Here is a 17843-nt window from a genome sequence, read left to right on the forward strand (position 1 = left end):
TAGAGCTAAAAAGGATAGAGTTTTTTATGCCATTTCTGTTTTTGCACTGTCTCTGACATTGACATCTCTGACAAAATCTCAAGTGCTTTAAGTCATTCACACAACACTGTAGCATAGTCCCTTTACCACCACATGGCTCTAAAATAATCAGATTTGAAGCAATATATGGGTATCTAATTTATTATTTAGTCAACTGAATGTTTCTCTACATGATGTTCTATTATGAGCTGAACAAAACATAACAATTCATAAAATTAAAGTGGAGTTTATTTATTTATTGCCATGCCAATGATTAACAGTAATATTTCTACATAAGTTTATATGTGAAGTATTTTGAGTTAAAAAAAAAAATAGCTCCAATTCCGCTGGATACCAGATTTATAGGGGTAGGCTACAAGGAAATTAAATAGACAAATTAGCTAAATAGAGACACAAATGAAGGTAAAATACGAATTAAAAGCAACTTCGACAAACACTGGCAAAATAAGTAGGCTAAGAAACAGAAGATTATTTCTACGTGAATCTGGTCTAGAGATCAATGAAGCCATGATTTTCCCAAAGACTACTTTTATCATTTACTCACTCCAATATAATAGGTGGCGGTATGCAGCTTTTGCAATGGTCTGTAACCCGCCAAAAGACAAAGAGGAATTTTTAATATTTTGCGCGCGCTGTTTGACTCGAGATCAGATTACACTTCCACATAAAGGAAAACAGACGACACACACTTTCTCCTGCTTCTTTTAAGCTATTTTAACTCACATAAGGTAACTTTTTTCCAACAAAATATCATATTCAACTACATATAATTACTACAACTTTTAAAAATACATTCTAGCATGAATGATTTCGGTTATACTTAATGGTTTCACTTGTAATAAAACAAACAAATGCTGTAAAGGATCAAATGCGTTTGTTGTGACTTGCTTATGATTTTTTGGGGGGAAACTTGCATTTTAGTGTGTATCTATGAACATTAAAGACTCTAAAACGCGATGATACCAAAGGTTTTTGGATTAGTGGCTTTTCGTTCGTGAACAAAATAAAACCGTGTCGAATCACTGTAGTGTCACGTGACGTGAGGCGCTTTGGGGCTTTTCCCGCTTTCACAGATTGCGGGCTGGGAATGGCGTTAGTGAATGATTTACTGGACGACGAACGTGATTTGCCTAATGTGATTTGCCTAATGTTTTCATTTCATTTCACTAGTGCAAACAGTACCAATACAAATGTATTTTTTGTCACAATCTCCTCGTGTTCAGCAAATAATCCCGTTGTGTCAAAATATTGGAAGACATTTTTCACACAACTGGATTGTAAGATAATTTTTATTTACCAATTATGTAGACTGCACTATACATACTTTAGTAATGTAGTATAATATATATATATATAATTTTTTTTTTTAATCAGATTTCTTTGAGATATTAATCTTAAACTCATAATTTGTCCTCTTTACAGAAACACTGATTTGCCAACATCACTCTCGATCAACACCAGCGAAGAAAATGGAGAACAGCATTTTGAATTATTTTTCGGTGACATATATCTGATTAATAAATATTGACTTTCAAATTCTAAGCTTGGCTATTGCCATTCTTTATGGGGATCATATTGAAATGTTTAGCTTAATCTAAATAATTATGGTAAAGATTGTGGAATGTCTATTTCAGAAAAAGCCGGCTGACAGCAACAGTGAAGCCAAAGGGGCGTCACAAACTGGTGAAAAGGTGCAGGTAAGCCTATGATATTTCAATAATAATGATTCAGATCTAAGAAACCAAGTTTTAGGTAATTGCTCATGTCTCAGCTAATGAAGATATCAAGGTCAAGTAAATAAGCAAGTGCAAAAGAACCAAAGATTTTTCTTTTATTTCAAAATTAAAAAAAAACTTTTTAAAAACCCATGTCTTTAATCATTAGTTCAGAGTCACTGAGTTGTCAAAGTCATAAAATAGCACTATAAATGTAGTCTATATAGCTTGTGCATTATATTCCCAGACCTCTGGATCCTGTCACATGTGAGGAAGACGAACAGACCAAAAAATGCCGTTATTCAACTAAGTTTTTCTAAAGATAACGTTTTTCCCTCCACATTTGTTTATGCATATATTAAAAGAATACAAATACCAAATTTTGGTCAGTTCCTCGCACAAAGCTACTCTATGGCTTTAGAAGACTTGCAATATATAGAAAGTTTAATGAACTTTTTTCCCACTCTGAGACATCATATTTTTAAATTGTTCACGTTAAAGAAACTAACAATCTTACATACTTTGAGTGCACTTTTTATTAATTTTTTTGTGGCAATATAAAATTCAATGTAATTTTGGTAATGTCTTGAATTGTATTAGATTCAAATGTGTTCAATTAATAATAATAATATATGCTATTTTAATGTTGCTTATGCCATTGTTCTAGAAAATAATTAATATTACGAGGAAGAAAAATGGAATAGGAAAAGGAAAAGTCAACAATGGCCGTGATCCTCTAAAGGTTTGTTGCATACTGACATATCTGTATCATTGGATGAGGATTATTTAAGGGTCTTGTGAAAAAGTGTGTGGAATTACTCTAGCTAAAGCATTTTGGAAAGACAACGCTGCTTTAAAAAGCCATATCTTTTTAGAGTGACAAATTATTGCATTGCTTATGATTTACAATATGATGGTAAACCTTTAGTGGACTCATATTAACTATACTGTTGTGTTGACATTCACTCAGGAAAGGAAGAATGATGTTTTCAAGGATAAAGTTAAAGAGGTTCCATCAAAAAGCCAAATGCTGCAGGTTTGTGAATGTTAATGATACTTGGTGCTTATCAATTCAAATGCCTTTACCTGTATTGCGTCTCCGCAGATCGCCGTGTAATCAGTGGCTGATCTTCTACCTGAAGAATAATACACCTAAATTAAAGAATTAAAAAATAAAAGTGCGCATTATGAACATTGTGATCAGTGACTTGTGGATCCAAATTAAATCAAATTAAAACTGTATGGATACTCGTCCTTGCTGTCTATTATTTGTATATATCATAATGTTGCACAATATGGTAATCATTTTATGGAAATCATTTATTTATAAATGTTTAAATGCTTTTTGAATTCTTGTTCTTCTGAATTTAACAGCGTGATGAGGGGCAAAGCCACAGTTTCAATTTCCGCTACAAATTCAAGAAGCATGCAGTGGCGTGTGATACATCCAAGACTGTGCTTGATGCCCTTAAAACAAACAAGATTTTCAAGAAGATTAAAAAAGAAAACATGGAGAAAGAAATAGTCATCAAGAGATCCAATGGAAAAGTTTTTGGAGCTGCTGTGAAGACTGATTTCCCCTGCTGTCTTATTGAAAAAGATGAGCTCTTAGACATAACCTTCATCAAAAATACTAGAAATGTTGATACAAAGAAAAAAACAACTGGACGGCTTTCATTCTCCAATGAATCAGAAAACTTTGTAATCTTTTACATTAAAACAAAAGGAGGGGATAAAGTGAAACGCTTAATGAAAAACCATGAGCTGAGGAAGAAAGTTGAGGATGTTTGTGTGTACGCGTTCAAAGAAGACAGACTGAAGGATGCTCTTCGGCGTGACGGACGCTTCATCAATGACATATTTGATAAACAGTGTGCACTCCATGAGTTTGGGAGCGAGATAGACCATGTAATGTCAAACACTGTAGAGCATCTTGATCAAAAGCATTTTGAGATCATTGTTATCAGTGATAAAAACGAGCCAGAGAGCCAAGAAGACTTCTTGAGTGATGTCAGCCCTGAAATGAATGAAACTTCAGCCGCTGATTTGAAAGAAAACGTTGATCCTAACCAGCATCCCGTCAACACCGAACAAGAAGAAACTCAAAAGAGAAACGCAATGAAATCCACAAATACTTCAGCTAAATCGTTTAAAATAATTCCGGACTCTGAAGAGATTCTGAGAATTCTGCGTTCTCAGTTTAAAGGTTTAATGGAGACGTTAAAGCAGCGAGAGAACCTTAAGAACAAGACTCAGGTCCAGAAGTTCTTCAGAGCAGAATATGATAAAAGTGTTCAGAGTTTCTCTGAGGTGTATAAAATAAAGCAGCTCATGAGACTCTCTGACTCAGTGTGTCAGATTCGAGTGGAGGGATCCGCTAGAGGAACCGGCTTCCTACTTTTTAGGCAATTTATTCTCACTAACGCACATGTTGTTAGGGAATTTCTCGAGTCTCCAGACAAGCTTTCTTCTACAAAGTCTTTAGAAGCTGCATTTGATTTTGAACGTCTGGACTCAAAGGTGAAGCTGGTGCGTGTCAAGAAACAGATCGCTGCTTACTGTAACATAACAGACGCCAACAATAGGCGTCTTGACTTTGCTCTTCTTGAACTGGATGCTGGTGATGAAATCACAGGTCGTCCTGAGTTGCTCGATAGTTTTAGTCCTGGCCCCCTTCCTAGTGGTGGGATCTGCATTGTGGGACATCCAGGAGAAGGGGTCAAGAAAATGGACCCCTGCTTCATCATTGAGAAAAATGATCTACAAGAGGCTGCAGATAAACACATATCTGAGAATCGTGATTTCATTAATGTGATTACACAGAGGAGTTTTGAAGATAAATGGGACATTTATGAAAACCAGATGAATTATCATTCTTGTTTCTTTCACGGATCTTCTGGCTCTCCAGTTTTTGATGAACACTGCTATCTGATTGGTGTGCACACTGGTGGATATGTGTACAAAGGAGAAAAAGGTAAAACTAGGAGCATTGTTGAATATGCCTATTCCATGCAGTCCATCCTGGAAATGATCAAAGCACAGGCAAGGATAAAAGGTTCGCATGATATTGTTAATATCTTAGAAGAAGCCTACAGCGATAAAAGCTATGAGTATGGAACTGCAGATCAAGAGATTCAGACCGACTATGAGATGGAAGTTTCTGATTGAAGCCGTCCACACATTTGTGCCGCCATTTCTTTGGGAAAACATGACATCAAGCCTTCAACTCTGAGAGATTCTTCACTGTCATTATAGGGTTTCACATTTCATATAATTCTTAGCGATGATTGTGTGTTCAAAAGCAGAAGTTACACTTGGTTTCTCTTATTTTTGACAAGTGTAAAGTCATGCATCTCACCTGCGGGTGATTGTGGGTCTGACTCGTGCCAAGCGAGCAGAACAGTGAACGTTGTTCATTTGGCAGAGACTAAAATTAGAGTTATTTGTTTCTTTACATTGTTATTCATACATACTTGTGTATTCATATATCCATACATACTCCTTTCACTTATGCTACAATTCATTCACTCATATATCTTTAATGCATTTTTCTTATATTTTTACTTTTTATGTCTGTTGATATAGTGATTTTACATTGATTTATCTGAATGTTTTGTCTTTGTTGTAAGAGATCATGTTCAAGCTTTAACAGTAATCCTCTTTGAATCGCACAAATACACCAAATTAATTGATTTGACAATCACTGTAATAAGAGACAACAATACACAATCAATAAAAAGCCCAGATCACTGTTCTTCATACCTGCTTGATGGATGTAGATGTCAATTACAACAAATAAAATAAAACATTTGATGTAACAAATACAGCTTTAATGTTAATTCCACTTACATTCATTATTCCATTAGTGTGTGATTCATGTGTTGGTTAAGGTTTTATTGCTGCTCATGTTGGCAAGCTTTTGGGATCTTTAGTTTGTTGGGTCTGAAAATTGTTTTGAATTTCCTGTAAATAAGAAATAGGAAAATTTAATTTGTATTACACATACAATATACATTAAATAAAACATGAAAAGACTTGATGTTTTCTGTCTTATGTTGTCTTATGTCTTATGTATCTATTTCCCAGTAAAACATGAAGTTTCAGACATATTGAAAGTTAATTTAAAAAGTCAATTCATTCAACTTTGAGGAGTACATTTGCATTTAGATGACCTCCAGGTCTAGCAATTTCATTGGTTTTCCAGCATCTGGAGGTTTTTCCTGAAGACTATATTGAGCAGTTTAACTGCTCAGGACAAAAAGGGACTTGCTATCACTAAACATAAAAACGTTTTTTGATCATCCAGGGAACAACACAGTATTAAGAACCTCAGATACTTTGATCTCCTGAGATACGGACAATACAAACACATACTGTAACTTTCCCCATGGTAGTATTCAAGGAAAAGTGGGAAAGAACAGGAATAAATACAGAAGTAAGCGAGAAAAAGATGTGGTGTCCAGACATACAGGACTAAATAGAACTTTATTTATAATGAAAAAGCATGTTGATGGAATATGTGAATATTGCAATAGCAAAAGAGACAATAGAGCATGTAAATATGTATTGTCCTAAATACCATCAAGCTAGACAAAGATTGATTTTACAACTTGGTGAGAACCAGATGACATTAAATTTGCATGATATACTGAAAAGAGGATCTGGTGAAATTTTTTGTTTTTTAAGATAACTGGGTTTATTAAAAAGAATTTAAGGAAGTGTAGGTTGACATATTGATCCACACTCCAGTTCAGATGGTGGCGGTAATGCACCAAAAAGCTGGTTGCCAACCGCCATTGAAAAAGAAGAAGAAGGTGACTTGAGCCAGCCAGGTATCCCAGAATGCATCTCGCACAACCCCGCGTAATTTAAAAATACTGCTGTTATTGTGTCACGAAATGTAGTTTTAAGGGTTTTTCAGGCGAGAATGTAGTTGATTAAAGATCAAATATGTGTTTTATTTATAAATATAGCGCCTATTTTAAAATTTGATCTGACGTTTTTGGAGTTGTGAGATCCAGGTGATCACCAGGCGCTCAGTGCTCATGTACCCCGCCTGGAACAGCCCTTCATCGGCTAGTCCTTCTGACGTTTGCCGCTGGCTCTCTATAACTTTTAGCCTATAGTCTCGAGATATAATTCGTTCTTGTGTATATCTAACAGGTGATCTTTGGTCTCTTTAATCTATAATTTGTTCCCTTGCAAATCTTTTGGCTGAGGGCAAAGTGAAGTTTCATAACTATATATTTAGGCTATTTAACTTTAACGTTGTAGCCTACTAGAGAGGTGACTTGTGTTTTACTGAATCGTTTGCTTTATTCTTATTGTAGCCTATAGCTTCTTATACCTTTTAGGCAACTTATACTTTTATAATGGCTATTATTGATCATCAAAACTGACATTTAACAAAAAAGGTTTTGTCATTTTATTTTATATTTAAAATATTTATGTACATTCTCTTCACTCTATGTAGGCTACATAATAAAATAAAATTACACAACCCTGTCTATTTTTGTTAAATGTCAGTTTTAATGATCAATATTATATATTATGTATAATGTATAAAACAAAAAAAGGAAGGGTTGTGTTTTATAGTTAGTGTGAAGATAATAATGCCGCGTTCCAGGCAACCTGTAACCCGTGTTTTTCCAACTCGTAACACATCGATCTAGTGCGAGTTCACGGGTGGGAAGTCACGGGTTTGACTGCCGTTCCAGTGCACTTTCATGGGTATAAGGTTGGAAAAACACGGGTTACAGGTTGCCTGGAACGATGTACTCCCAGTTACGAGTTGGAAAAACACGGGTTACAGGTTGCCTGGAACACGGCATAATTGTAGCTATAGGCTACTCGTTCAGCATTTTAATGAAACAACTAGATAGCCTAAGCTTGCTTTCTTTTATTTGTGTTCTTGTTTGTTTGAATTTTCACAGTAGCCTACCTAAAACAAATATTCCTGAGATTTGAATTACCTTTCTGTAGCCTACAATTGTGTATTACTGAATGAGAAAAAAAGTCTTGATCATTTAATACTGCTCAATGGCAGATCTGATTACTTTTTAAAGAACATCTAAAATTGCAATCTAGGTCTCATCATGCCACCATAATTCAGAGTTAGAGCTAAAAAGGATAGAGTTTTTTATGCCATTTCTGTTTTTGTGCTGTCTCTCTGACATTCAAATAAATCTCAAGTGCTTTAAGTAGGCATTCACACAACATAGTAGCAAAGTCCCTTTACCACCACATGGCTCTAAAATAATCAGATATGAAGCAATATATGGGTATTTATCTAATTTATTATTTAGTCAACTGGAGTTTCTATGATCTTCTATTATGAGCTGAACAAAACATAACAATTCATAAAATTAACTGTATTTGTTTATTGCCATGCCAGTGATTAACAAACATATATTTTTTTGTAAATCACAGCGTAATGAGCGTAGCCATATATTTAAATAAAATTAAAAGCAACTTCGACAAACACTGGCAAAATAATCGGGGTATAGGTAGAGAATAAACAATATATTTAAAAATCTATTCAAACTAAAACCTTTATAAGTACAAACAGACAATTATTTCTACATGAATCTGGTCTAGATATCAATGATTTTACCAAAAACTGTACTTTGATTTTATCATTTACTCACCTAATATGGTAGGTGGCGGTATGCAGATTTTACAATGGTCCATAATCCGCCAAAACACTAGAAGAAGAATTTGAATTTTTTTACGCGCGCTTTATGAGATCAGATTACACTTCCACAAAGGAAAACAGACGAGACGGCACGCACTTCACTTTCTCCTGCTTTATTTAAACTGTTAACTCACATAAGGTAACTTTTTAAAACAAAATATCATATTCAACAAAATATAATATTACCCTAGATGTCTACAACAACTTTTAATATATTTTTAGAATGAATGTTTTATCGAATGATTTCTTTTACCTCAATAATATCAACACAAATCACTACAAACACCTAATTGTATGTTTCACTGGTTAAAAACAAATGCTGTAAAGGATAAAATGCACTTGTTGTGACTTATTTGTGAAAGAATTTACAATCCAAAAAGCTTACATTGTATCTATGAACATCAGAGGCTCTAAAATGCAATACTATCAAAGGTGTTTTGATTAGTGGTGTTTCGTTCTTGAACTAATCGTGTCGAATCACTGTTATTATCGAAGATGACACAAAAGAAGATATTTTGAAGAATGTTGGTAATCAAACAGTTGACGGTAACTTAGCCGTTTACTTCCATTGTATATTTTTCCTACTATGGAAGTCAATGGGCTACATTAACTGTCTGGTTATCAACATTCTTCAAAATATCTTTTTTTGTGTGTTCAACAGAAGAAAGAAACTCACAGGTTTGAAACAACTTAAGTTTGAGTAAATGACCATTTTAATTTTTCAAAACAAGGACAAAATCTAACCAACCAGCCAATTAAGCTGCATACAGATGGGCTAAAAAAAGATTAAGTAAAGATAAATACTTAAGCACTCAAAGATAACTCACTGAATGCCAACTATACTTATTTGACTGTGAAAATATTAATTAAATATTAATGTTAGCAGAAGAATAACACAATAACACATTGCAAGGTAATACTACTTTAAAGGCACACTATGCAGTTTCCGTTTTTCTCAAACAACGTTACTGTCGCAAATATCACTCACGCAGAGCCGTCTCTGCACTCTTCCGACCGCGCTTTCTTGGTTTTCTTCGTCGACTCTGCCATGATTCACGTCTGAAATGCGTGCTAGTGTCTTCCATAGAGGCTGCTTCATATGTTGTTGATGTATGTGACGTCGTGCCGTAAAGCAAGTCGTGATTCTCGTGAGATTTGTTGGGGCGCCACCTCTCAAACTTGCATTGCTGGTTTTGCCAGCGGCGCCCATTCGCTCTACTTCGAGTTTGTTTACCATAGAAATGATTTCATACTGTTATAATAAGGTACAAATCTAGCATAGTGTGCCTTTAAGAATAATAGGTGACTGTCACTAATTTTAAGGTTACATTGTTAAAATAACCAAGTTATGCAAGTTAAAAATCTTTCTCAGCTCTTCATCATTTGTTCTGTTCAAAGATGCTCAGAAGAAAGTCTAAAAACATGCCTAAAGTACCACCCAACAAAAAACTGAAGCAGACCGACCTTCGGAGCTCCTTTCAACAGAGCCGTGTGGGTGACTGTTATTCTTCTCATCCTCTCTGCTTAGACACTGCGTTGGGTTTAGGCTTAGTTGTAATGGAAATGTTTTTGTCTCTTTCAGAAACAGACTGCCAGAGACAATGAATCTGGGGAGACGTCACAAGCGAGTGAAAATGTTCAGGTAAGGACATGATATTTGTTGATTGTTTTATAGTGCTTAAGGCCTACAAAACAAAAAAACACTTGTCACAATTTACTGTGAATTATAGTGCCTGAGTGAGGGTTATCAACATTCCAATAAAAAATCCCAATTATACTTAAAAATGTAATCAGTTGCTAAATCCAAATGCTGTTGGGATAACTCATTACAAGTAACTTGAGTTACATAATCAGATTACTTATTCAAGTAACTAGTAAAGTAATGCATTACTTTTTCAATTTACAACAAAATATCCAAGTTACTTTTTCAAATAGGTAACGCTAGTTACTTTTTCACATTTATTGACTAACAGCTCTCCTGTCCCCATGTTAAAGTGAGAAGTAGAAATAAAGTGAGGTGTTGTGTGCGCTGTGTAAACATGATGGTTATTTTAGTTCTAGACTAAATGTGAACATGCATTTACTCATCTCACTTGCACAAAAACATTCAGTATTCCTCAAAATGAATAAACAATAAAATACAATCTCAGAATTTTACGCAAAACGTTTATAAATTAACTATATTAAATTACACAAATACACTTTATGTATTTAATCTCACTTTATTTACCAATGTCTTTGCTGCTGACCTTCAATGGTCTAATTCAACCATACTAATAAGCAAAAAGGACTTTAGATTAGATTTACAAATAAGAGCATTGAACTTCCTTCTCCTCTATCCTATTGTTCTTTAATCCAGAATGGTAGCACAGCTGAAAGGTTATTTTGAGTGGCGCCCTCTACTGTACAGGCGTAAATATGCATTTTATATGCCTGAGGCTTATTCATTTGGTGTGACCTTAATGAACATAAAGGTCCATGTTTAATAAAAATGTTCACAAAACTTAATGAAATGTTTAGTGAAATTAGAAAATATGTAAGAGATTGTTAATTTAGTTATATTGTATACACATTCTTATATCCATATATTTTGTTTTATTGTCACTAGTAATAATCTCAGGGTTTACTGGGTTTTGCATGATTCTTTTTGTAGTGTGGTACTGGTGGTGGTGTACTAAAATAAACATTGTCACGTGTGTATAGCTTCTTCTGCTAACCGCTGATTCCTGATGGTTTAGAGGACAATTACTCGAGTTGCCCCCTATCGTTTCAAAGAATAGTACAACGGCGAGCGCGTCAAGTATAAATGCCTCGTCCATTTGCGGAGGTGCGCGCGCAGTCTGCAGAGACTCGCGCTGCGGTGCCAGGCGAAAGTATAAACAAGGCTTAAGTGAACATGTCAAAACTTTGCCCAAAGTTGATGCAGCATCATGCTACAAACCTAATAATCACTGCAATAATGATCCAATGGTGACCACAAAGAAATCTCTGATGTTAATTTTGGTCATGGCTTGTCTTGATTAACGAAGACAAATTGACGGTCATCGTAGAAGTCACACTGCAATTCTGATTCTGCCAGAACTTCGTCTGAGGTAAAATTTGATCGCAATTAATCGGCTGTCGGTGAACATGTCAAACTAATGATCAAAGACTTCAGATTTTATCCTAGGATCAGAGGAATCTTTTAGGATTTGCAAAATTTGTCTCAGGCGGCCAAATCGTGGCCAAAATCACACAGTGTGCACCCAGCTTGAATGATATTCTTATAAAAGACAATTTTTAAAGAAATCATTGTTATTTCGCAGTGTTTTAACTCTCATTGTAGAAATAAAGACACAGATGGAATGGTAACAAATCAAAAATATTCTGTTTGAACTGTAATAAAATATCACTGATTTCGACTTGTCAATTACAGCAGATGTTGTTGAATGTTCTATACACTGTATTTTCTCAAGGTATATTTGTTTCACTCTCAGGGTGAAAAGACATTTGTTTTGCTTTGCGGCATCATATTTGCTGTGAAATTTCCATAACATGAATGTTCCATAAATGTTTACCTGTCCTTTACATTATTTAAATTATTGTAGAAAGATGTAGACAGTGGTACACCTGCATTAACTTCACTGTTGTTGACATTTTCCCAGAAAACGACGGCTCATTCATTTAAGAAAGAAGTTGAAGAGGGACCCTCAAAAGATCTGAAGCTGGTAGATCACTTTCTGTAACACATGCATAATTAATCATTTATTACAAACATTTTTTAGTGGAATTCACTTGAATGCTTGTGTACATAAATACTTTTTTCTCATTTTAACAGGAAGTCGAAGAGAAAAAACACACTTTTACTTTTTGTTTAAACTCTGAGACATATTCAGTGCCATTTAAAACTTCCATGACTGTGCTTGAGGCTCTTAATACAACGGGAATTTTCATGAGTGAAAAAGACAAACAGAAGAATAATCAGAAAGAAATACTCATCCAAAGAACCAATAGAAAAGATCCTAGAGCTGCTGTGAAGACAGATTTCCCCTGCTGTCTTATTGAAGAAGATGATATCTTAGACATAACTTTCATCCAAAAGGATGGAAATAGTTCTACAAATCAAGTCAGTAAAAGAGGTAAACCTGAAACATTAGTCACCTTTTTGGTTGAAAAAGAAGGAGGGCCAACAGTGACATGTTTACTGAAGAGCAAAGCTTTGAGGAAAAAGGTTCGTTATGTTTGTGTGTTTGCATTCAAAGGTGAGAAAATCAAAACTGCTCTTAAACGTGATGGACGATTTAACAATGTCATTTTCAAAAAACACTGTGCCCTTTCTGAGTCTGGTACAGAGACAAAACATGAATTTTCAATACCTGTAACAGAAACGCTTAACAAAAAGACTTTCCAGGTAGTTGTTATCAGTGACAGCAATCAGCCAGAGAGTCAGGAGGATGCGACTTGTGTCCAAACTGAGCCTAATGAAGCTTCAGATGCTGATGCGGCAGGAAATGCCGGGCCAAGCCAGAATCACATCAACACTGAGCAAGAAAAACAACAAAATGGAAACACAACAAAGTCGACCAATCCTTCAACCAAGCGGTATGCTGTTAAACCCATAGACAAATCTGAAGAGATTGCGAAAATTCTGCGTGATCAGCATAAAGATTTACTGGAGACATTACAGCAGCGAGAGAACCTAAAGAACAAGTCTGAGGTTCTGAAGTTCTTCAAAGAAGAATATCAAAAAAGTGTTGAAAATTTCTTGGAGGTGAAGAAAGTGAAGCAGCTCATGAGACTCTCTGACTCTGTGTGTCAGATTCGAGTGGAGGGATCCGCCATAGGAACCGGTTTCTTACTCTTTGACAGATACATCCTCACTAATGCTCATGTTATTGGAGAATTTGACCCTTTCTCCAAGAAGCTTTCAAAGACATTCACTGCTGTATTTGGATATGAAGATTTGGAAGCAAATGAGACCAAGTATGTGCCGATCAAGGAACAGGTTGCAGCGTACTATTATGGCAAAGACAACATGGGCAGGTATCTTGACTTTGCTCTTCTTGAACTGAAAGCCACTGATGAAATTGCTAACGGTCTTGGATTGCTCAGTCAATACATTCATGCCCCCCCTCCTAACAGAGGTCAGATCTGCATTGTGGGACATCCAGGAGCAGGGGTCAAGAAAATGGACCCCTGCTTCATCATTGAGAGAGAGAAACGACTGGAGGCTGCAGATAAACACGTATCTGAGAATCGTGATTTCATTCATGTGATTACACAACAGTGTTTGGCAGAGAAATGGGAAAATCATGACAACAAGATCCATTACGACTCTTGTTTCTTTCACGGATCTTCTGGCTCTCCAGTTTTTGATGAACACTGCTATCTGATTGGTGTGCACACTGGTGGATATGTGTACAAAGGAGCAAAACAGCAAATTAGAAGCGTGGAATATGCCTATTCCATGCAGCCCATCCTGGAAAGTATCGTCACACAGGCCAAGAAAAGTGAGAGATCTGACATCCTAAAATTACTCTCTGAATATAAATCTTTAAATCTTAACTTGGAAGACAATGATGTGAACATGGAAATAGATCCATAAAACCAGGAAGACTGTAGATGAATAATGGGACAGCAGAGTCTTGAGTTTTGATAGGCACCACTGTGTCTATATCATATTCATATATCTTGGGGTATTATGCAGCAGGCGCGGATTTATGGGTGGGCCTGGGCATGTGCCCACCCAGATTGACCGGTGGCCCTCCCAATCAGATTAATACGAACAATTTAAAATTTTAATTTTAATAATAATAATGAATTAACAAATCATTTCATTTTAATAGTTTCTTGAGGACATTTATGTACAGTAGGTACGAAAAATAGCTACAAAAGAAAACTATTATGTCGGCATATCACGTGTCAGTCCAGTGATGCTATCACGCAACACCGCTCTCCGTGCGCGCACTGACTTAACGTTGTGATAGTCTACATGCGAGTCGCGTGACAGACAGATGACCTTCAGGTTTAAAGCAGCCGGGAGGGCTGACTGACATGAGTACAAGGCATAGGCCTATTTAAATTCACTACCGAAGTACCGATGTGCTATAGTTGACATATTTATCAGGCGTGTTACATAGGCGTAATTTGCGGGTGGTGCATGTGGGATGGGTGGGACATGTCCCCACCACTTTTTGCCAGGGTCGATATTGTCCCCACCACTTTTTAAAACATCTCGCGGCACGAATGTACCAATTCTACAAAAAAATAAAACATCTCCAGTTAACTGGCAGAGCATTCATTTCATTCGTTTTTTAAATAAGAGACGATCTAGCGCTGAAATGTGTTTTTTAAATCAAGTGATCAAAGTGCTCGTTGCCACTGCGATCAGTGGCGCGGATACAGTGTTTTCTCGTGTGGCTCGCGCACACGCCGCACAGTCTTCACTCGGACGCGCGCTTCAATCCGTTGCGGATACTCTCTATTCGTTCTGGTGAAATCACAAAACATAATGCACACAGACGTGTCCCTGCTTGATATACAACCACTGATGAACATAATCGGTTTTGATGAGAGAAAAAAACTATACGAGAAAAAAAAACTATACGAGTGCGGATAAGAACCGAAAACCTCTGGCACGATTGGCAAACGTTCTACCACTGGACCATTAAGTTATACGTTTATCTAATAGGCGGATACGACAAATTAAACCCCATGTAGCCTACTATTTAAATCGATTGCTGGACATCGTAATGTTATTGTACATATATCTGATTTAGCAAAGTTACGCCACTGGGCATGTATATAAGCTTAAAAAACCGAGGCCCCTCCGTATATTCACCAGGCCCACCTATTAATGACATTCTGTATCCGCCACTGTTATGCAGGCATGTTTAATAAACAATTTAATTCAATTATGTGTAGAGTTATAAGTTCTGTATGATTCCTGGATTACTCTATGCAAATGTGTCTATTCATTGTCCCTATGTCATTGTCTATTGACTTGATTCTTGTGTAACTTTAATATCCTGATCTCTGTTAGACTGTATCTGTATGATTCCAAAGGATAAATGATATTCTGCTTAATTTCCAGAAATCCTTAATGCTATATTTTAAAGTGATAGACACAAAATGATAATGCTATCATGAATTATTTACCCTCATCATTTCAAACCTGCATGACTTTCTTAAGCAGAAGAAATATATTTTGGGGGAAAAAATAGACAACATGAATAAATATTCATGAATTTTCATTTCAATTAAGTATTCCTTTAAAAGATCAACATTCTTCTTAAATATCTTTGACTGCTCCAGCATTGTTCAATTCTGCGGATGTTTGTAAAAAAAATAGGCCTACAGCTACACATATACATTGTATATCTTTTTATAAACCTGTTGTCTTATTTTTTCTAACCTTGTGCCTTATTTTTGCTATATTAAATAATCATGCTGAACAAAATATATTGGCCTCATTCTTGACTATAAGCACTTCCAGACTGTAAACAATGAGACACAAGAGCCATCGGCACATATCCTCTGCACACGAGAACCAGACAAGTCCTCTGCACAGACGCTATGGCCAGCTTCAACTCCTCCGCCTTCATATGTTGGCATGATGTACTCTGATTCTGACACAGAAGGAATTTGATGAAATGTTCTGAATAATATCAATCCACAATTTTAACTTGTGATGCAGCCTAAGAATTAGTATCACCAGAACAAGCTCAATCTTTTAAGATTGAACATTAGTCTGTGGAGTCTGGTCTGTATTTTCTACTGCACAAGAAGCGCGATCAACGGGCATAGTTCAAATGACTCTGTATGCAATTGGATAGTCCTTCAACCAATCAGACCAACGATCCAGGTGACGTACTTTGCTGCGAAAACTCCAGGCAGGAAACGTGTCAACAAATGTGTTGGTTTGTAGCATTGATCAGCGGTTTGCAGAAGCAGCAATGGCATCAAGCAATTTTTGCAGGTTGTGCAAAAAAAAAAACATGAAATTGAGTGGTATTTACACCCACTCGAGGGATTTGTTTGCTAAACTAAAGAAGCCATTGAGCATCGTCGAGAGGTTAGAAGGAATTGGATTGGATTAAACCCGCCAATAGCGCGCCAGGTGGATAAGCCAGTTCGTGATTGGTCCCCGCAAATTTGTAACGGAAGCAGGATAGAAGAATACAGATTTCCAGCCTGAGCTGCAGGGCGAAATCTAATCGCTGGCCGATCGGGCTGGGTTTACCCAGTCTAGCCTAGAATCATAACCACACCATATTGGTCCCCAAACTGAGCCTGGTTCCTCCCAAGGTTTATTTTTTCTCCATTTCTGTCACCTGATGGAGTTTGGGTTCCTTGCTACTGTCATCTCTGTCTTGATTAGTTTGAGGACACTTAATATTCAGCAATATTATTGATTTGATTGCACCGACCCTCTTGGAATAAGAACTGAGCTGATGATGATATCACTCTTTTCTACAGAGCTGCTTTATTACTGAACTCATTTCATAATTGATTAACTTTGCAGTTATTGAACCAAACTGAATCAACACTGAACTGATTTCACCTGAATAATGATGGTTTATTGTCTTTTTAGAGCTGCTTTATTGCAGTTGAATTCTGTTTGCATCATTGATAATTATTTTCCTGTTTATCACTGTAAAGCTGATTTGGAACAATCTATTGTATAAAGTGCTATAGAAATCATACATTATACAATACCATAATTCATAGTTTTAATTCCATTTCTGTTTTTGTGCTGCCTCTGCCTATAAAGTACTTGAGATTTTGAATGGCATTCACACAAGACTGTAGCAAAGTCCCATTAGCACCATATGGCTCTTATGTAAAATAATTTGATATGAAACAATATAGCTCAATATCTCAAAACTGCTCGGAAAGCAGATAGAACCTTATAATTCCAAGGGGACGATAGGTTAAGTGTACCAAGCCCACAAAATCTAAGTCTAGGTTTTTTTTCATAGATATTGGCATGGTTTATAAGAAAAATCATTTGTTAAAATGCAAGATTTATCTCTCATTTGAAAATGTATCAATTAGTTGATGTAGATTTTAGAATATAAAATTAAGATATTTTATGAATAAAGTCAGAAGTCTGGCATGGGCTTCATTGGTACTTTGGCACAATTTAAGCCCACATGTGTTCCAAATAAGACCACATCATGACTGATTCACAAAATATAAAAAATATTTTATTTTAAAGAAGTAAAACATAAATACATTTATTCAGTGACTGAAGTATTAAAAATTTCCTTTTACTAATGTTTGATTAGAGCACACTGGGAGTCTGGAGCCTTAAATCGGCTTGACTCTGGAGTTATGCCCGGTCAAATGTTATGGCAAGCCGTTTTAGCTTAAATTGTACCCAGCGTTACTCGTCGTAATTGCATTTTTACTAG

The 17843-nt window shown here is 36.0% G+C and overlaps 1 protein-coding gene across 1 annotated transcript; it reads left to right on the forward strand.

Annotated features, from left to right (window-relative positions):
• Nucleotides 1-641: 641 nt before the first annotated feature.
• Nucleotides 642-14155, forward strand: LOC311083054 (uncharacterized protein). The gene is made up of 10 exons (XM_084114305.1): nucleotides 642-767; nucleotides 1462-1538; nucleotides 1674-1736; nucleotides 2422-2496; nucleotides 2725-2790; nucleotides 3129-4919; nucleotides 9847-9939; nucleotides 10031-10090; nucleotides 12093-12155; nucleotides 12266-14155. Exons 2-10 carry the CDS (start codon nucleotides 1509-1511, stop codon nucleotides 14030-14032), a joined length of 4008 nt encoding a protein of 1335 aa, XP_083970431.1. The 5' UTR covers nucleotides 642-767; nucleotides 1462-1508; the 3' UTR covers nucleotides 14033-14155.
• Nucleotides 14156-17843: the final 3688 nt, after the last annotated feature.

Source organism: Abramis brama, assembly GCF_963993115.1.
Source record: "Abramis brama genome assembly, chromosome: 5".
Taxonomy (NCBI): Eukaryota; Metazoa; Chordata; class Actinopteri; order Cypriniformes; family Leuciscidae; genus Abramis; species Abramis brama.